The sequence below is a fragment of the Herpailurus yagouaroundi genome, unplaced genomic scaffold (assembly GCF_014898765.1).
Source record: "Herpailurus yagouaroundi ecotype Mexico unplaced genomic scaffold, PumYag 164, whole genome shotgun sequence".
In the NCBI taxonomy this organism is placed as follows: domain Eukaryota; kingdom Metazoa; phylum Chordata; class Mammalia; order Carnivora; family Felidae; genus Herpailurus; species Herpailurus yagouaroundi.
In genome coordinates this window covers 13,685,062-13,706,075 of record NW_024412405.1, presented here as the reverse complement: position 1 = coordinate 13,706,075, position 21,014 = coordinate 13,685,062, and the positions used below count along the sequence as shown (strand labels likewise).

The 21,014-nt window shown below is 41.5% G+C and overlaps 1 protein-coding gene across 1 annotated transcript in view; it reads left to right on the top strand.

Annotated features, from left to right (window-relative positions):
- The first annotated feature begins 5,619 nt into the window (after positions 1–5,619).
- The window catches only part of IPO5 (importin 5), a 60,095-nt gene continuing 44,700 nt past the window's right edge, over positions 5,620–21,014 (top strand). The window contains exons 1-3 of the mRNA XM_040487213.1: positions 5,620–5,699; positions 14,925–15,035; positions 20,805–20,898. Coding sequence (XP_040343147.1) covers positions 20,809–20,898 — 90 coding nt within the window. The 5' untranslated portion in view covers positions 5,620–5,699; positions 14,925–15,035; positions 20,805–20,808. The remainder of the gene's footprint in view (positions 5,700–14,924; positions 15,036–20,804; positions 20,899–21,014) is intronic.

The following is a 21,014-nucleotide window of genomic DNA, read 5'->3' as shown; positions in this document are numbered from 1 at the left end:
CAAAGTGAAATGGGTCAAAAAAAAATTAGATGACATAGTTTTTTTGAAGGAAAGAAATCTGTCAATGACAGCATTTTTGTTTTGAACAAAATATAAACCATCGTTAAAATCTTTGCCTGACAATATCCACTCATGTAATCATTCAATGGAAACATTTCTTAGAGTGAGGTATGCAGGTTTTATGATGCCCCCTCTATGTAAAAGAAAATGTAAGGGTGCCTGGGTGTCTCAGTCGACTTTGGCTCAGGTCATGACCTTGTGGTTCGTGGGTTCGAGCCCTGCGTCGGGCTCTGTGCTGACAGCTCAGAGCCTGGAGCCTGCTTTGGATTCTATGTCTCCCTCTCTTTGCCCCTCTCCTGCTCATGTTCTGTATCTCTCTCTCTCTCTCAAAAATAAATAAACATTAAAAGTTAAAAATTTTTTTGAAAGAAAATGCACATGAAAGGTCATGTGACTTCTCCAAACTCTCACCATGAGTCATAAAAGCAGAAATCAAGTGTCCTATGGGGCGCCTGGGTGGCTCAGTCAGTTAAGTGTCCGACTTCGGCTCAGGTCGTGATCTCGCAGTTCGTGAATTTGAGCCCCACATCGGGCTCTGTGCTGACAGCTCCCAGCCTGGAGCCTGCTTCAGATTTTGTGTCTCCCTCTCTCTCTGCCCCTCCCCTGCTCACGCTCTGTCTCTCAATAATAAATAAACGTTAGGGGCGCCTGGGTGGCGCAGTCGGTTAAGCGTCCGACTTCAGCCAGGTCACGATCCCGCAGTCCATGAGTTTGAGCCCCGCGTCGGGCTCTGGGCTGATGGCTCAGAGCCTGGAGCCTGTTTCCGATTCTGTGTCTCCCTCTCTCTCTGCCCCTCGCCCGTTCATGCTCTGTCTCTCTCTGTCCCAAAAATAAATAAACGTTGAAAAAAAAAAAAGAAAAAAAAATAATAAATAAACGTTAAAAAATTTTTAAAAAAAGAAATCAAGTGTCCTCTTAGTCTGTTGCTGTGTCCACTTCACACTAGGTTCACTTATTTCAAATCACAGCTACTTCAATGCATTTCCAGATCTTTTCATAGCTTATTAATTATGCTTACAATGGCTCAGGAAAACATCTTTATCTTACATGCCCATGCTTTCTCAAAGGATATAGACATTCACACAACTTCAGAACTGTGAGGGACCTTTGAGATCTAGTCCAACATTCTCGTTTTATAGATGAAGACACTGACGCCCAGAGGTGAAGCAGCAAGACCAACAAGATAAAAATGGATTCCACGAGAAAAGGTTAAAGACACTGAAGTTGTTTCCTCCAAACAGACAATAATGACCTTTGAGTATTCGAATTATGATTCGAGATAAGGAAGTTGTTTTTTGACTTTTTTTTTTTGTTTTTTTACTTCTCTTTTTCATTACCAAAACCAAAACAAGAAGTAATCAGTTTTGATTACGGTGAGCAAAAACAATGAGGCTGAATGTAAAAAAGAATTTCTGGCAGTCAGGATAATCAAAAACTGAGATAGGAAATCTAGACATATAATTTACGTGATCTACAATTCACCCACCTAACGTGCACAATTTGTGGGGCGCCTGAGTGGCTCAGTCAGTTAAGCGTCCAACTCTTGATTTCAGCTCACATCATGATGTCAGAATCGTGGGATCAAGCCCTGCATGGAGCTCCATGCTGGGTGTGGATGGATTCTCTCTTTCCCCCCCTCTCTCTCTGCCCCTCCCCCACTTGTCTTCTCTTCTCCCTCTCTCAAAAAGAATTTTTTTTAAGAAATCATTTGTTTAAAAAAAACAAAGTGCGCATTTCAACGGTTTTAGCGTATTCATATACTAAATGAATATACAACCGTATGTGCAACCATAAACAGAACCCATTTTAGAACGTTTAATCAATTCAAAAATCCCCATACACTTTAGCCATCATTCCCCGTACCCCCATCTCCCCCCAGCCTTAGGTAACCACTCATCTACTTTGTCTCTATGAATTGCCCTATTCTGAATATTACATGTAAATAGAATCATATAATATATGGTCTTCTCTGTCTTCTTTCCATAGCAAAACATTTTCAAAGTTCATTCTTATTGTGGCATGTATCAGTACTTTATTTCTTTCTATTGCCAAATAATACTCCATTGTATGGGTATACCACATTCTGTTCATCCATTCACCGGTTGTTAGACATTTGAGTTGTTTCCACCTTTTTGGGCTTTTATGAATAATGCTGCTATGAATATTCATGGGCAAGTTCTTATGGGGACATATGCTTTTGTTTTCCTAGGGTATATACCTAGAAGTAGGTATTGCTATTGCTGGGTCAAATAGCAACTCTTTACTTAGCTTTTCGAGGAAAACAGACTGTTTTCCAAATCGGCCGCACTGTTTTGTATTCCTACCAGCAATGAATGAGGGCTCCAATTTCTCCATATCCTTACCAACGTTGCTATTATGACTTTTTTTATGACAGCCATTTTAGTGAGCGAAGTGGTATCTCATTGTGGTTTTGCTTTGCATTTCTTTGATGACTAATGGCGACTAACATCCTTCCATGTGCTAATGGAATATTAGCTAATACTTATATATCTTCTTTAGAGAAATGTCTGTTCAGATCCTTTGCCGGTGAAAAATTTCTTTTTGAAAGTTTAGGTGTATATTCTTAATCTCTGGATTGCTTCAGACCTAAGCCTCCATTATATAAATTATATGAGTCCTAATCAAATGAATTTGATTTTTTCAATTTTTTTTTTTTTAATTAGAAAGAGAGAGAGCACAAGCAGGAGAGAGGGGCGGAGAATCCCACACAGGCTCCACGCTCAGCACAGAGCCCCATGTGGGGCTCAATCCCACAACCCTGAGATCATGACCTGAGCTGAAATCAAGGGTCAAACACTCAACCAATTCAGCCACCCTGGCACCTGCATCCAAATGAATTTGATTTATTCTAATTCTTTCTAGTTCTATGAATCTATGGTTTGAAAGAATTTTCATATCTTAAGGTGGATTTTTACAGAATGGAAGCTGAAGATAAAATGCTACAAAGGGTCCCCACTTCCTGCAGAGATGAAATCTGAGTGCAGCCTCATGGAGATGCATTTCAGGAGGGCCCTTGGAGTGACGAGTTCTGCAAAGCAGACTCTCTACATTGGTGCAAAAACTGACACAGAAACGGGCCAGTGGGCAAATGTGCTTCATTTTCTGTGACACTTTGAAATTATTGCCTGAAAAAACAAACCCAGTTTTTGTCTGAATTACATTATGAGATGATCCGTCTTCCACCCCAGCTGAGAATAGAGCTGAGCTGTTTCAGTAAAAAATGACGTTACATGAAACCGTGCATCTCAAGATAGGCAATTCAGCAGGGTCTCAGTGTGAACGTGTTCCTGAAGGGTACAGCCATGGATGGAAAAAGCCAGCACTTTGCTTCCGGACCTTTCCCTTCATCTCTATAATAATTTATCATGTTGCTTCATTTAAATATGAACATTTCAAAAATATTTTTAAGGTTTTTTTTTTCAAGTCTGTGGGCTCAACAGTCCCCAAAATAAGTCTCACGATGGTAGGAAGGAAATAAGTATGTACCCACTTGTGAGTTGGGTTGATGTAAGATTTGAGAGTTAAGAGTAAAAAATTATGACCAGTTCTGGGGCAGCTGAAGTCACCACAGTTGAACACTTGAGCACAGTATGAGTTCATTGAATATTTAAGAACTGAGGATGGGAGTTTCTCTTTTTTCAAGACACAAGGCCATTTCTATTATCGCTCACTAACATCATCCATCCCAAATAATGTTGTGAAGGCCACGTGAACAGTTCGGAGGATCAGAATTTGTTAACTGAACAAGGGCAACATATCTAAGTGATCACTCGGAAGTTTACATTTTAAAAAGGAGAGGAAAAACAAGTCACCGAGCTTTCTGATTACCCAAGACTTTCACAGCTCATCTCTGGCTGGATCTTGAGTGGAATAAAAGGCGAACGGAGCCATAAGGCACAACATCCCCCACAGTCCTCTCCACACCTGACTCTCTAGCCTTCCTTTCTCCACCGTGATGCTTCCTACTCAACTTTCTTCCTCTTGTTCCTGCTAATGAACAAACCAATAGATATTCCCCTGAATCCAGGCTTTGGTGTAGGTTCATAATGCCCAAAGGCCAGCCAGGGCAGGCTAGGTCAGCCAGCACCTTCCATAAAATGAACGAACCCTGGGACGAGGACCTGAGCCAAAATCGAGAGTCAGATGCTCAACCGACCGAGCCACCCAGGCGCCGCTGGAATTCATTCTTTCAACGTGTTCTTCATACACCTTATAATCACTTTATTATCATTCAATCACTGACTCTTAAGCTGCAAAGGTTCAGGTGTGGGACTCTTGGTAGGACCCTTGAATAAAAAGTCATGAAGATATCTCACTGCCATCACCCCTGCCCATGAGCCAAAATATCAGAACAAACAACATGAATGGTGGAAATGAAAACAATGAAGCAAGGAGTGGAGCTGAGGAACGTTCAGGATTTACAGAGACCTTGAGAGTGCGCAGACCTCACATTTCACCAATAAAACTATGACCCATCCTAAAGGGTTTGAGCATGTATTATGAAACAATTTTAAAAATGACAAAGTTTAGTTTTAATTAATTATCCATGAAAATTAATAATGGAATATGAGATGTAGCAAAACTAGGTCACGGAGAACCAGGACAGTCTAGGCCAAACTTGGTAAGTTAATATATCATGTCAGAACTTAAAGTACAAACCGAAAATGCCAAAAAACATATTTAATAAGGAATTTCTTTTGTTTCCTAGAAATTTATCTTTGTCTATTGTAGAGATCAGTTTCTCTTTTCGGTATTAATTACTAGAATAGAAGCGAAATCCGTAGGTAAGGAAACTAATCATACGGTTTCAAGGCTTAAGTTGATGACACATGTATACCCAAGCTGAGTAGCCCTCAACAGCATGAGCTTTGAGTTCTCAAAGGTCTGAGCTCCCTTTCCTTCTATGGCTTTGGGAATAGACGAGTTAGCCTATAATATCTAAATGCCTACATGGCCTCTAAAGCTGGCATGGTGGGCAAATTGAAACAGGCCACCTGCATGACACTGCTTACCTGCTGCAGGTCACAATTGCAGTCAGATGTCTCCATGGTGACCTCTCTGAGCCATGAGGCCGGAACTGTGGGATTAACATCCCACGACTGGAGCAACCACAGTACTGAGAACAGCTTTGACTACTGTAAGTAATCCCTAAACCTCAAATTTAGATGAAAAACTTTAAGAACTTAATCCATACCGAGGGACCAATTTGGGTGATTCTAGAGGGAAAGTCTTTCTGTGTGAGATCCAGGAGGAGCTCTTAGCCCTCGTACCTTCTGGAGTCCCCACAGTAGTATCTATGGGGAAGGGAAAGGAGAGAGAACTTACTAGACAGAAACCAAGAATGAAAGAGTGAGAATACCACGACTGGCCATTCATTGTTCCTTGACACTGTGTCTTAAACTAGCTGGTGACTGCTTCCATGTACTTAAGAAAGCACCCCTTGAGCAGAGGTGACCAAAAGAATGTAGACCATTGTCCTAACTATGTGTATAGCCATCCTGAAACAATAAAAAAAAAATGAGTTTTTATTTTATTTAGGTGGTTCCAGGGAGAAACTTTGCCAGGACCCACGTATGGGCACAGCTGTTTTCCCTGATCCGGATCTTTGCAGCACCCAAGTAAGACTACACTTATCAGATAGATCTTGTTCTGTCTCTGGCTACTGCTAATTGCGTTATTTCCTTTATAGCTAAAAAGTCCCCCTTTTTCCTACAATTGCAATATCCATGATCATTTCGCCTTTTGTTCACCAACTAACCAAACTCCAATCCACCAGGATTTTCTATCCTACTTTCCTATAGAAGAAGTCTTAAAAGTCTGACTTTTAAGGGCTCTTTTTTTTTTTTCTCTAATGTTTATTTATTTTTGAGACAAAGAAAGATGGAGCATGAACGGGGGAGGGTCAGAGAGAGGGAGACACAGAATCCGAAGCAGGCTCCAGGCTCCAAGCTGTCAGCACACAGCCCGATGCGGGCTTGATCCCATGGACTGTGAGATCATGACCTGAGCCGAAGTCAGACGCCCAACCAACTGAGCCACACAGGCGCTCCTAAGGGCTGACTCTTAATTTCTCAAGTGTCTCAAAATAAGTTCTTTTTAAAATCTTTCGAGGTCCCACCTTAGGCCCCTACATATTATGGTGGTGTCCTCTCAGGGGCTGATCACATTTTATCTTAATTTGCAGAGATCACTAGTCAAGTAAGTGAGGGGAAAACATAATTTATTTTCATTGTGGGAAAACTAAATCAACCACTGTGTAGTAAAAAGACTACTAACCTAATGGATTACATTATTTAACTGTTTCTCCTAGAACTTAATCCCCTAAATAGGTATAAAAAAGCCAAAATTAACAAAGGAAATGATTAGATGCAGGGGACTTGTCACTGGCAATGTCCTTATTACGTAAGGTTTAATTTAGACCTTTCTAACCAGTTTTGCTCTATTGTTCTGTCACTTGTTTATGTGCATATATGTTAGAACATCCATAACTCTAGTAGGGGGAGACAGCATTGTGTTAGCATCTGAGTAGAGCTAAACCATTGGAACAGAGTTATGAACCACCAAATTAAAAATACCTGGGCAGCCAAATAGTAATTGTCCTAAGGCTCATGCAGGGTACTCTACAGGAAATATGCTCTACTCTCTTCTCTGTGTCTATTTCATATCCTTTTTAATGCATGTGGTTATCTGATTTCCAAAGCACACAGCAAACCAGATGATAAGAGGAGCTGACCAGCAGAGACTGCCATCATTTTATGTTGGCAGATACATTAAGTGGCAGATGCCTGAAAGGAAAAATGAAAAAAAAAAAAAAAAACTTTGAGAAAAGCAGGCAGTGACGTAAGACCTCAAATCTCAGAGACCCAGAGCAATTTCATTTCAGGAGGAGCAACCCTAAGTGGCTTCTGCAGTCATCACCCTATTTCAGCGCCGTATGATAACTGACTTAATGACCCTCAAATGCTGGGGCTGAGAAGATACCCTAGGAATCAAGTCCAACACTCCCAATTTACAGATGAGGAAGTGGAGGCTAGAGAAGCCTTGAGGGCCCAGTTCACGATCATAGCTGGCTAGTGGTGGAGCTCCCATTGGAACCAGGATCCCCTGACCCCAATGCATTTTTTCTTGAAAAAAAAAAAAACAAAAAACGGTTGACGCCTCATTGCTTAAACCCAACGATTGAATGAGATAATGTACAGAAGGTTAGCACTCAGACACAGAGAGCCAAGTTTCGTCAGTGATTGTGAATAAAAAATCTGATATAAAGAATGGTTGAGCATTTTTGTAACTTTTTTTTAATGTTTATTTATTTTTGAGAGAGACAGAGACAGAACGCAAGTGGGTTAGGGGCAGAGAGAGAGGGAGACGCAGAATCCGAAGCAGGCTCCAGGCTCCGAGCTGTCAGCACCAGAGCCCGACGCGGGGCTCGAACTCACGAACTGTGAGATCATGACTTGAGCTGAAGTCGGACGCTCAACCGACTGAGCCACCCAGGTGCCCCGATTGAGCATTTTTAACATGAATCTTTGAAATAACTTTGCTCTTTTGGAAAATTAATTTCCATGAAGCAATCCAGTCTCAGATGTTACAGTATTACGTCTCCTGAAAGGTCTCCCCTGACTACCCTTTTGAAAATAGGACCACTTTCACTTTCTGTCTCTTTCCCTTCTACCAAGCAATATTCCAGTTTTAAGCTGTGCTCTATCAAGATTTTCTATATGAAGTTATGTTTTAAAATACATGACTTACAGCTGAATCCAGGCAAACAAGCCGTTTTAAAACACAGTTCCAATATCACTCTTACTTTACATGGCAGTGAGAACTTAAAACACATTCCTGCTTTTCTCCCATTCCCTTTCTACATTCTTTAAAAGGGCAGTAACTATTATCTCTCTGCATAAAGAAAGTTAACTAGATACGTGCGTCTATTGAGGTGGAAGACAGCATCTGACATCTGAGTATTAGTTTGAACTAATGTCTTTAAGTAATTATTTTCATTCCACATTAGTACAGCTAGTTTCTAAGTGAGAGGCAGAGAGGTAGATTAGGTTGTAAGAGAGCTGAGTAGTTGAAGCAAATTTAGAGAAAGTAGTATTTCCTTAGCACCAAATAAATACTACTACTCCTGAGTAGAAAAAAAAAATACAAATAAAAAGTAACCCTTTCAAATAAAATGCTATGGGATTGAGTTTTTCTTTAACATCTGTGCCCACTTTTTCTTCCAACTAGTTTTACATTCATGAGTGGATGCCTAGGTGTTAACCCCTTGCCCAGCGGAGATCAACAGGGAATTTGAACTTAAGGTGACTAATAATGCTCAGTGTAGGTAGTACCATCAGTTCCCTCTTAGGATTATCTTTATATTATGTATGAATTATAAACCTCCTCCGCCTGGCCCCAAGTGCTGGGATGTCTCACGGCTGAGTCCTTGACCCTCTTCTCTCTTCTCCAGGCAACGTTATCCACTTCGGCAGTCTTGAATGCCATGAATGTGATGACTCAGTTGGTATTTCCAGCCCTGCTCTTTCTGAGCTCCAGCCTCCCCTGTCCGACTGCTCACTGGACATCACCACTTGGATGTCTACTAGGCATCTCAAACTGACTATGACTGAAATTCCCCTCTTGATTTCTTCTTGCCACACCTTCTCCCAAACCCATCCTCCTTTTAGTGGCATTACCATTGCTCAGACCCAAATCCTAAGCATTCTCGACGTCTCCAATTTACTCCAATTGACCAGAGGAGGATTCACCATGGAGCTCATGAAGCTTGAGCTTACAGCCCATTCACTCGCGCAGAGCCCCTCCAGGAAACCTCACTTTATGTTCAATTTTTTTATTTATCTTACAGAGGGCCCTCAGATTGTGTCAAGTTTCAGTTGTTTTTAACTTGGATCTGCCTCTGCACCCTACGTCCTGCTCCATTTCCAAAAGAAAAACATCTAAACCAGACCACTTTGGACACCGTTGATCGCCATACTCCAGGCCACATTATTCTCCTGCCTGGAGTACTATCGTGACCTCCTCATGCTCCCCCAGCTTCCTCACTCCCTCCTACTAGTTCCTATATTGCAGCAAAATGATCTTTTATAACTGTTTAAATGTTCAATGATCTGTGAAAAACGGTCATACCCTTTACTTAACCTGTTTTGCTTAGAATAAGTTATACTACTGAACGATCACAATGCCCCAGGTGATGTGCCCCCCCCCCCCCGACCCAACTTGCTTCTCAGCCCTCCCTTCCAGGTTTACTCCTCTCTGGCTGTACCCTTCTTTCCTCACTGGAATACACCAGACCAGTTTCGCCTGGGGGCTTTTGCACTTGCTGTTTCCTCTGGTGGAAATAGGAATTCCCTCCATTTCTTTCTTCACCTTGGCTCAACTTTCAAGTCTCAGCTCAGATATCTCCCTCAAAAGACTGTTTCACCGAAGTAGCACCCAACTCCACACCTTCTTGATCCCATTATCTTCCTTTCACTGGTCACTATAGAATGTTCTAATCTACTCAGTTGATTTGTTGATTGTCTGACTTCTCCCAAAAGATAAGCTCCATGGAGGTGGGAACCCAGTCCTACTCACCACTGAATCTCACAATCAGTGCCCACTGCAGAGAAGGTGCCCAATAAATATTTGCTAAATAAGTGAATAAGTAAATGTTAAAAACAAATGCTAATACAGTAAAGTGAGGCATAAAGTGATAAACACATAGCATGGGTGGAATTGAAGAGTATGAACTGTATTACGAGGTCCTTTTTGTTTCTACCTCATTAATTACAGCTAAAAATCTGTTGCAAGTAGTTGCAAATTTGAGCTGTACATTGATGTCACAATTGATATTCCACTATGAACGTCATCATAATGCATGAGGTAAAATTTGCGTGTCATAGTATCCAAACTATGAGATAATTACTATAAATAGCAAATATATGGAGAGGAAAATATATAGACTGAATCATATCTGTATCTCCCCAGTCCTTTTCCTCCAAAATAATGGTTTAGGAATGCTCAGAAGGTTTCAAGGTTATGAATGCTATCATCTATGTACTCTGAATTGAGTTAAAAATAGTGTAAAAATAGAAAAAAATAGTAATTGAGGTCTGGATCAACTTCCTTCAGATAGCTAAGGAAAAGCACTTTTTAAAATCACACCTTTATTGAGATATAATTCACATACCATAAAGCTCACACTTTTTAAATGTACAATTCTTTAGTATATTCACAGAGTTAGTCATCCATCACTGCTATCACATTCCAGAACATTTCATCATGCCAAAAAGGAACTCCATACCCATTAGCAGTCATTCCACCTTCCTTCCCCTCCCCTCCAGGCCCCTGACAACTACGAATCTACTTTCTGTGTCTATGGATTTGCTGCTCCTGGACATTTCACATAAATGGAACCAAAAAATACGTGACTTTTTGTGTCTGGCTTCTCTCGCTTAGCATCATATTTTTAAGGTTCATCCATGTTGCAATATGTACCAGTCTTGTTTCTTTTTATTGCCAAGGTGATATACCACATTATTTTGGCTATTGGTAGTCTCTTGCAATTCATATCCATTTTAGGATCAGCTTTTTCTGAAGAAAAAAGTGGTTAAAATGTTAATAGGTATTGCTATCTATTCATCAGTTTATGGATATTTTGGATTGTTTCCACATTTTGGCTATTATGAATAATGCTGCTATGAACATTCATGTACAAGTTTTTGTGTAGACATATGTTTCCATTTCTCTCGAGCACAAATGCTGACTCATATAGTAACTTTATGTGTTACTTCTGAAGAACTTCCAAACTGTCGAATTGACCTCACCATTTTAAATTTCCATCAGCAATGCAGGAGGGTTCCCATATGAGGGGCCCAGTTTTTCCACACCCTCATCAACACTTGCTATTGTCTTTTTTATTGTAGCCATACTAGCAGTATACCCCCTTTTTGGGGGGGGTGGGGGTTTAATTTATATCTCCCTAATGACTAATGACATCGAACATCTTTCAATGTACTTATTAGTCATTTGCATTCATGTATCTTCTGTGGGGGAAGGTCTATTTGAATGTCTGTTTTGCCTATTTTTTTAATTGGGTGGGTTTTTTTGTTGTTGTTGTTATTGAGTGCAATGGTTCTTTATGTAATCTGGATACAAGTCCCTTATCAGATGTATGATCTGCAAATATTTTCTTCCATTCTATGGGGTGTCTTTTCACATTCTTGATGGTTTCCTTTGAAGCACAAAAATTTTTAATTTTGATGAAGTCCAATTTAACTTTTCTTATTTTTGTCTTTTGTAATTTCAGTGCCATAACTAAGAAACCATTGTCTAATCAAAGGCCATGAAGTCTTATCTTACGTTTTCTTCTAAGGATTTTATAGTTTTGCTCCTACATTTAGGTCTACGCCCGATGTTGAGGTTTGCACATGGTATGAGGTAGCAGATTAGCTTCATTCTTTTGCATGTGGATATCCAGTTGTACCACAACATTTGTTGAAAAGATTATTCTTTCACATGAATGGCCTTAGCACCTATATTTGTCAGGATTCTCCAAAGAAATAGAATCAATAGGATCCCCGAAAAGAGATCTATTTTAAGGAATTAGCTCATGTGATTGTGGGGGCTGGCATGTCTGAAATCCTTAGGGCAGGGCAACAAGTGGAAATTTAGGCATGAGTTGATTTTGCAGTATGGAGTCTGAAATTTGCAGAGGAAGCCAATATGTGTCTGTGTTGCCATCTGTCTTAAGCCAGATCCGAATTGCTTCTTCCTTTGGAAACCTGTCTTTGCTATGAAGGCCTTCCATTGGTTAGATGAGACCTACCCACAGTATGGAGGGTAATCTACTTTACTTAGAGTCAACAGACTATACATGTTAATCACATCTACAAACTCCTTCACGGAAACGTCTAGACTAGTGTTTGACAAAACAACTGGGCACCATAGCCAAGCCACGTTGAAAAATAAAATTAACCATCATAGCACCCTTGTCAAAAATCAACTGACCACAAATATAAGGTTTATTTCTGAATTCCCCATTCAATTTCACTGATCTTTATAAAGGTCTATCCTTAGGCCAGCATCACAGTGTAGCTTTAAAGTAAGCTTTAAAATCAAGGTGTGGGGGCGCCTGGGTGGCTCAGTCCGTTGAGCGCCGACCTCGGCTCAGGTCATGATCTCACGGTCCGTGGGTTCGAGCCCCGCGTCGGGCTCTGTGCTGACAGCTCAGAGCCTGCAGCCTGCTTCCGATTCTGTGTCTCCCCCTCTCTCTGACCCTTCCCCGTTCATGCTCTGTTTCTCTCTGTCTCAAAAATAAATAAATGTTAAAAAAAAAAAATTAAAATCAAGGTGTGAATCTTTCAATTTTTGCTGGGTTTGAAATTATTTTGGCTATTGGTAGTCTCTTGCAATTCATATCCATTTTAGGATCAGCTTTTTCTGAAGAAAAAAGTGGTTAAAATGTTAATAGGTATTGCTTAAATCTGTAGATCAATCTGGGGAGTATTGCCATCTTAATTTTAAGTCTTCCAATCCATGCACGTAAAATGTCTTTCCATTTATTTAGATCTTTCTAAATTTCTTTAGCCATGTTTTATAATTTTCGGTGTAGAAGCCTTATATGTTTGTTAAATTTGTTCTATTTTATTTTTTTGATGCCATCATAAATGAGATTTTCTTAATTTCATTTTTTGATTGTTCATGGCTAGCGTATAAGTGCATGATGTTTGTGTATTGGCCTTATATCCTGTAACCTTGCGGAATGCATTTATTTTTCTAACAATATTTTTGTGGATTCATCAGGATTTTCTCTATACAAGTTCATGCCATCTGTGACTCTCCAGTACAATATTGAATAGAAATGGTGAGAATGGGCATTCTTGTCTTGTTCTTGATCTCAGGAAGAAGGCATTCAGTTTTCCCCCAGTAAGTATATTAGCTGTGGGTTTTTCATAAGTGGCAATCAATTTGTTCAGTTTGTTGAGTGTTTTTATCATGAAAGGGTGTTGGATTTTGTCAAAGGCTTATTCTGCATCAATTGAGATAATTATGTGGTCTTTATACTTTATTCCGTTAATATGGTGTATCACATTGATCGATTTTCTCATGTTATACCAACTTTGCATTCCTAGGAAAAGTCCCACCTAGTCATGATATATAATCCTTTTTACATGTTGCTGAATTCAGTTTGCTAGGATTCTGTTGATAATTTTTGCATCCATATTTATATTGGTAGGCATTTTCCTTGTGATATCTTTGGTTTTGGTATCAAGTTAAAACTGGCCTCATAGAGTGAGTGTTCACTCTGCTTCTATTTTTTGGAAGAGCTTAGAAAGGACAGGTGTTAATTCTTCTTTAAATGTTTGGTAGAATTCACCAGTAAGGCCATATCTTTTCTTAGAATTTTGTGGGAATTTTTTTTATTACTAATTCAATCCCTCATTGCTATATATAGGCCTATCCAGATTTTCTATTTTCTTTTTGGATTCAATTCAGCAGTTGTGACTTTCTAGGATTTTCTGTTGAATCCAGGTTATCTAATTTGTTAGCATACAATTGTTCAGTTTTTCCTTTTAATTCTTATTCCTGAAAGTTTGGTAGTGATGGTCTGTCTTTTATTTTTAATTTTAGTAATTTGAGTCTTCTTTTTTTCTGGGTCTAGCCAGAGATTTGTCAATTTTGTTGATCTTTTCAAAGAAACAACTTTTTTCCCCCCTCTGTTGATTTTTTAATTCTCAATTTCACTTATTTCCTTTCTTGTTTTTATTGTCTCTTCTGCTTGCTTTGGGTTTAGTTTGCTCTTCCTCTAGTTTCTAAGAAACTAGGCGAGACTATTGATTTGAGCTCTCTTCTTTTTTACCAAAGATGTTTACAACTCTAAAGTTTCCCAAGAGCACTGCTTTCATTGCATCCCATAAGTTTTGGTCTCTTGTGTTTCTGTTTTCATTCATCTCAGAGTGTTTCCTAATTTTTCTTGTGATTTCTTCTTCAACCCATTTGTTATTTAGAAGGATGCGGCTAATTCCCACTTATTTGTGAATTTCTCAAATTTCCTTTTGTTCTTGATTTCTCATTTCATTTTGCTGAGGACAGAGAAGATATTTTATATGATTTGAGTCTTTTTAAACCTATTGAGACTTGTTCTATGGCCCAACATGTGATCTCTTCTGGAGAATGTTCCCTGTGCGCTTGAGAAAAATGTGTATTCTGCTGTTGTTGGATGGAGTGTCCTATGGATGTCTGTTAGGTTTAGATGGTGTATAGTGTTCTTCACATCTTCTATTTGTTGTTTGTCTTCTGCCTAGTGGTTCTATTCATTATTAAGAGCGCAGATAGAAGTCTTCAACTATTTTGTTGAACTTTTCCCTTCAATTCTGTCAAGTTTTGCTTCATGTATTTTGGGGCTCTGTTGATGGATACATGCGTTTATGATTTTTGTGTCTACCTGATTGACCCTTTTATCCTAATAAAATATCCTTCTTCGTCTCTGATAATTTTATTTTAAAATCTATTTTGTCTGATAGCAGTATAGCCATTTTGGCTCTCTTTTGGATGGCATATCTTTTTCCATCCTTTCATTTTCAACCTATTTGTGTTCTAAGGAAAAAAATACACTTAACACTAAATTCTTCTGCTAAGTATATTTTTATTTCAGGTGTTAAAAGGCAGCAAATGATGGTTTTTAAAATCCATTCACATTTAAATGAAAATAATCAACATTAAAAAAATAAAAGATATTCTTCGTTCCTCCAGCTCTTCATCAGTTCTTGACTTAACTTATAAGGATTTATTCTAGGGGATCAAATCTTGAGACTTCCTTACCTTCTAAAGGCTCACAAATGTGTTCAATGTCAAACCAGCAGGAAAAGGACATTCCTAAGCAAGAAACACTGCTCAGGAAGTACTGCACCATGTCTCCAGGTCCCTGAGAATCAAGTCAGAAAACTGGGAGCAACAGAAAGCACTATAAGGTAACTGATCCTCACTTTGTGACAAGTCATTTCCTGAATATAAATGAACAAACTACGTAGCACACTTGTGTGTAACTAGTTGGTTATTTTGCTCCCAAGCAAAGCAGTGTTCAATAGAAATATCATGTGAACCACAAATGCCAGTCATATTTGTAAATTTTTTAAATGTTTATTTGAGAGAGAGAGAGAGAGCACACATGCAAGTGGAGGAGGGGCAGAGAGAGGGAGAGACAAAATCCCAAACAGGCTCCACGCTGTCAGCACAGAGCCTGAGTAGGGCTCAAACTCATGAACCCTGAGATCGTGACCTGAGCCGAAATCAAGACTTAGACACATAACCGACTGAGCCAGTCAGATGCCCGCCCCCATATATGTAATTTTAAGGTTTCTAGCAACCATATTTTAAAAAGTAAAAACAGGAAAATTAATATAATTAATAATTATCATTTATTAATAAGTATAATTAACATATTTTATTTAACCCAATATGTTGTCATTTCTACATGTGACCAATATAAAATTGTTACTCTTCATTTTCTTCCAAGGCTCTGAAGTTTAGTTTGCACCTTACACTTAAAGCACACCTAATTTCAAACTAGCCACATTTCAAGTGACTGATAGCCACAATGGCTAGTGGCTACCACTCGGACAGAGAACTGTAGCATTTAAAAGTGAAAATGACCTTAAAATGCTCTATGATGATCATGACCTGAGCCGAAGTCAGATGCTTAACCGACTGAGCCACCTGAGCGCCCCGTAAATTTTTTTTCCTTAACATTATACATTGCTATAACATGACTGCTTATATAATAGGAGTATAAAAATGTAATAACCTAACAAGTAGGTGTGCAATCCAAACTAACAAATCTTGGAGGTTTTGATCTGCATCAATAAGTACAGCTAACTTTATTAAGCATTTACTCTGTGCCAGCACTATGCCAGGTATTTTGATGCATGGTGGAAGGTACTACTGTCATTTCCATTTCACAGAAGAGGAAACTGGGGCTGAGAAAGGTTAAATAACTTGGGCAAGATCACAGCATGTAAGTTGTGAAGTCATAATGTGAAGTCTCATTCTGGCTGGCTCTTGGAGCCTCTGCTCCTAAGCCTCCAAACTCTATACGTCCTTCAAATGTATCCAACCACCAGCTGACATTCAGTGAATTTCATATATAAAACTATGAGAGAGAGAGGGCAAAAGAAACTAACCGAATCCAAATTTCCCCTGCCTGTGTTCAATTCCACAGTTTGCTGACTAGTGTGTTTAGTGCCCTTTGGGAATACAAGGTTTCACTTGCCCCTGGCCTGCATGCTCTGACTGTAACAGACTGCTTCAGACAGGGGCTTAAAAATCTTGATAAAAGGCAGCTGGAGAAATGGAAACAGCTTAGCATTTTCTTTTCAGCAGACAACTTTCCTCAACAGGTCTCATCTTTTCTGCTGGCTCTTACCTAAGCAACAAAGAGCATCAATATTAGAAAGCATTAGAAATTTTATTTATCAGCCAAATGCTTGTTAACCATCCTTAATCCATCAACATACCATTTTACTCTGCATAATTGGGAGGGAGACTAATAGAAAATATACAAATACACTTTATTACACACACAAACGCGATGCATACATCTATATCACATGTAGCTTTAAGAGTAGTCACCTGTCTGAGGCCTATTTCTTATTTAACCCTAGAATCCATCTAACCAATAATAGCTGATAACTATTGAGTGCTACGGTGTCTGCAGACCCCATGCTATGTGCATTTACAAATATTATCCTACTTTCTACAACACCCCTATGAAGAAGTATTATTCCCCTTTTACAGATGAGGAAACAAAGACAACTTGTTATGTCATACCATGTTAACTATTAATACAAACACCTGTAAATAATACCATCTGCTTATATCTGTGTAGTTATAGATTATAATACTTTCACTTCTATTATTTAAACTGCCCCTCAAAATAAGTTGTGCTATAGAGAGCACCTGTGCTTACCACTACCAGGACAGGTAGTGGAAGTTATGTTGGGAGTCCTGGGGCAACTTTTAAAAATTTACAGGGGCGCCTGGGTGGCGCAGTCGGTTAAGCGTCCGACTTCAGCCAGGTCACGATCTCGCGGTCCGTGAGTTCGAGCCCCGCATCGGGCTCTGGGCTGATGGCTCAGAGCCTGGAGCCTGTTTCCGATTCTGCGTCTCCCTCTCTCTCTGACCCTCTCCCGTTCATGCTCTGTCTCTCTCTGTCCCAAAAATAAATAAACGTTGAAAAAAAAAAAAAAGACATTATAAAAATTTACAGATTGTTCACTCGGGAGAATCTTATTTACATTCAGAACCCAATAAACCAGAAATGACAGACAAGACCAAATTCTACCCCAGCTGAAAGAAGCTTTCGCAGGGGTTTTATAAGCCTAACTTCTCCAGCCACTCCCATCAACACAAAACCTATAAAATCAAGAGCAGTACCCAAGGAAGATTCTGCTGCTCTCTTGTTAAGGAGTCTGGCCTCCTGTATTATTATAAAGAGGGCATGGCCAGGCTGTGCAGTACCTTCTGACAAACATCAAGAATCCTAAATTGCCTAGATTTCAAGTCTCAGTTGAGAGAAACTTCCAGCCTTCCATTTTCCCAACCTCACCCTTTTACACAAGGGGTTATAAATGCTCTGAGCAAATATGCCTCCAGAACTTAATGGAGGTAGGGTCAGGTCTAATAAGCTGAAGTGAAAGGCATCAGGAGCTGGCTGTTCACAGTTGACTCGCCCAAAGCAATGGCGGCTAATTGGGAGTGAGCAAGACTTCGTTCTACCCCTCCATTTCATTTCCAATTATAATTTAATGTCAGAACTTTTCTGATTAGTAATAGCATACTTTAACAGCCATTATTATTCCATTTTATAATGAGAGATTGAGGCTTAAAGACATTAAGTGCTCACTCAAGTTCACATTAGTAAGATACTAAAGACCCACATCCACTCAAGTTCAAGGTTCTTTACCTTCTACCATCTGATCTCCTTGGGAAATAAACCTATATTCTTATGGACTGCCATGATACAACATCTGAGCTATTTTCCCAGGGGGAGATTATGTTCATAAAACAAATAGGACTCTCTCCATGGGAAATAGGTTTCTAAGTGCAATACATTCCCTGAAGGCTGAGCATTACAAACTCTCTAAACTGGCAGGCCTGCTGTTGAAAATGCAGTCCCCACTTAGGAGGTTTCCTGGACACAAGAACTGGTCTCCGTTGTCAGAATGGCTGATATCCACCCCAAGTTTACAGGAATTTCTCCCATTTGGGGATCTCTTTTTTCATTGCCCATAAAAATCTCCTTCCTTCTTACTTAGAATATTAAAATAAAGCTGGGCTGACATTTCATATTGTAGCAGTTGATGTCACAACTAACACTGACTTGTTTTATTTGTAGTCTGAATAAGTATGTGCTTTGCCTCACCAAAAAATCAAGCTCTCTCGGGCACCTGGGAAGCTCAGTTGGTTGAGCATCCAACTCTTGTTTTCCGCTCTGGTCATGATCTCACAGTTGGTGGGATAGAGCTCGGCTCTGCACTAACAGTGCGGAGCCTGCTTGGGATTCTGTCTCCCTCTGTCTCTTTGCCCCTTCTCGGCTCATACACACACACACACACACACACACATTCTCTCTCTCTCTCTCTCTCTCTCTCTCTCTCTCTCTCTCTCTGCCCCTCTCCTCTGATAGCTCTCATACTTAATCTCTCTAAAAAAATAAATAATTTTAAAAATTAAAACAAGCTCCCTATCTTGACACATACGTTGTAATTTCTATTATTGAGTAATTATTAAACAAATGTATGTAATCTACAGAGTCATTGCCAATAAAACACATACCACAGCAAGTGTTATAAAGTAACTGGAGATCAGGACTTACCCTAAGCAAGCCTCCAGGCAATTCATCTTATTTCACTGGTAAAATAGTCATAAAATAGGCTGGATAAGTAATTCCCCAAATCTTAATAACCTTGGGTGAGGAAAAAGCCTCCCAGAATCCAGACATGACCACTGCTGACATACATACATACATACATACAAAACAAGCAAAAACAAAAACAAAAACCTGTCCCAAATTAATGTACGTGATGTTCTATCTTTAAAGAAATAATGTGTCATAAGAACAACAAATTGTCACATCTAAGGAGCATCAATTCTTCAAAGATAGGTCTGCAGACCTCTTGTAGAGAACTCTTATCACTATCACAGCTAAAACTTTCTAAGGGAGTTTTTTTTCTCCACGAATCAGAATCCTTTAAAAGATCTTAGCTGGCAATCACAATTGCATAGCGATCCCGGGGCCTCAGCGCAGACATTCTGGACGCAGTGGCTGGGATTCTAATATACAGCCAAGGTTTAAAATCATTCCCTTTAAAGCAAATGTTTTAAGTAGACTTCCAGAGAACACAACTTCCGAGTAGTCAACAGGAAATTAAATTCCCTTCGGGCTGCCAGAAGTGTGGTCCATCTCACCCAACGTGGAATCTCCTCCCTACCAGTGTCCTTTTGAAGCAAAGATAATGAATTATTTTCTCCACTGTCACCCTTAGCCCAAACCATTGGACACAGTAGGGGCTCAACAGAAGTGCCCTTTGATTTGAACACTGCCCTCTCCCATTTGGCAGCTCCAGTAGCGAAGAAAGATTGGGTGTATTGTCTATGCAATTGAAATCAGGTCTCTGGGTCCCGCAGTACCGGCAGGAATCATTTAGGCATTTAGATGAGCCCTACAAACCAGGATTCCGTTAGGGAGGGGTGATCTGTCTTAGCTTCTCCCAATCATTGAAAGAACGGGACCCCAAAACAAGGAATTCAAGGGAAAAGTCTGGGATCCTGGGTGGGGAGGGGATGGAGGCCTGTGTGCTACGTGTACAACTCAGGACGACCCTGGGCTGGGGAGGGCAGAGGAGGGCAGGGGAGGGAGGCCTGGCGGGAGAGCCCAGGGCTGAGTAACACCTCTCCCGGACAAGCCGAAGGTGTGAGTCACTGGTGAGCGCGACTGGAGCAAGGGGTGGCCTGAGTCACAGCCCTGGGGGAGGTCGGAGGGTCTGACAGATAGAGAAGTCTGTAAACCCGGGGATGGAATTGAGTGGGAAGTGGGTTTCAAAGGAGCTCCTCCCTGGGGGGTGGGGGTTTACGGTCCTAGAGACTGCGGGGGCTGGAGTTGGGGGAAGCTCCGCGGGCCGCAGGGAGAGGGTGGCGGGCGGCAGCCGAGGAAGCCGGCCAGCCCGCGGCGCCGAAATCTCCCGCGCTCTGGAGCTGGCCCCACCTCCCCAGCCGAACCTCACGCCCTTCAGCGCGGCGCGGCGCGGCCCGCCAGCCAGCCCCTCCCACCCGCCACCCTCCCGACGTCACCCCAGGCCCCAGCTGGCCGGCAGAGTCCCCGCCCCACATCGCCCGCGACCAGCCGGGCAGCCCGCCGCGAGTCGCCAGTGACGGCACTGCAGGGTGCGTGGCCAATCGGCGCGGCCCCGGAGGAGGCGGCCTCCGCCCCGCCTCCCGCGCCCAAAGCCAATGAGACGCCGGAGCTGGGGGCCGCGACTGGGTGAGGGGTCACGAGTCCCCGCCCCATCCTCCCCTTTCCCCTTTGCCCCGCCCTTTCCCGCCCGCCACCCGCCCCCCCCACCAGCCCCGCGCCGCGGCTGGTGCAGGTCCCCGCGCTGGGCCCGCCCCCACCCCTCCCGCCGGCCCGCCAGCGCGCCTCACGGCTCCTGTCTCCCCTCCCTCCTTCTCTCTCACACGCCTAGCGCAATGGCGGCGGCCGCGGCGGAGCAGCAACAGTTCTACCTGCTCCTGGGAAACCTGCTCAGCCCCGACAATGTGGTCCGGAAACAGGCAGAGGTAACCGAGCTCGTCGCCCCTGACTCCGTGCCCCGGCCGGCGCGCCGGCCTGCCCCCGACGCCGCCCCTCCGGGCCTCGGTCGCTCAGCCGCGGCCGCGCAGGCCGGGGCCGGGCG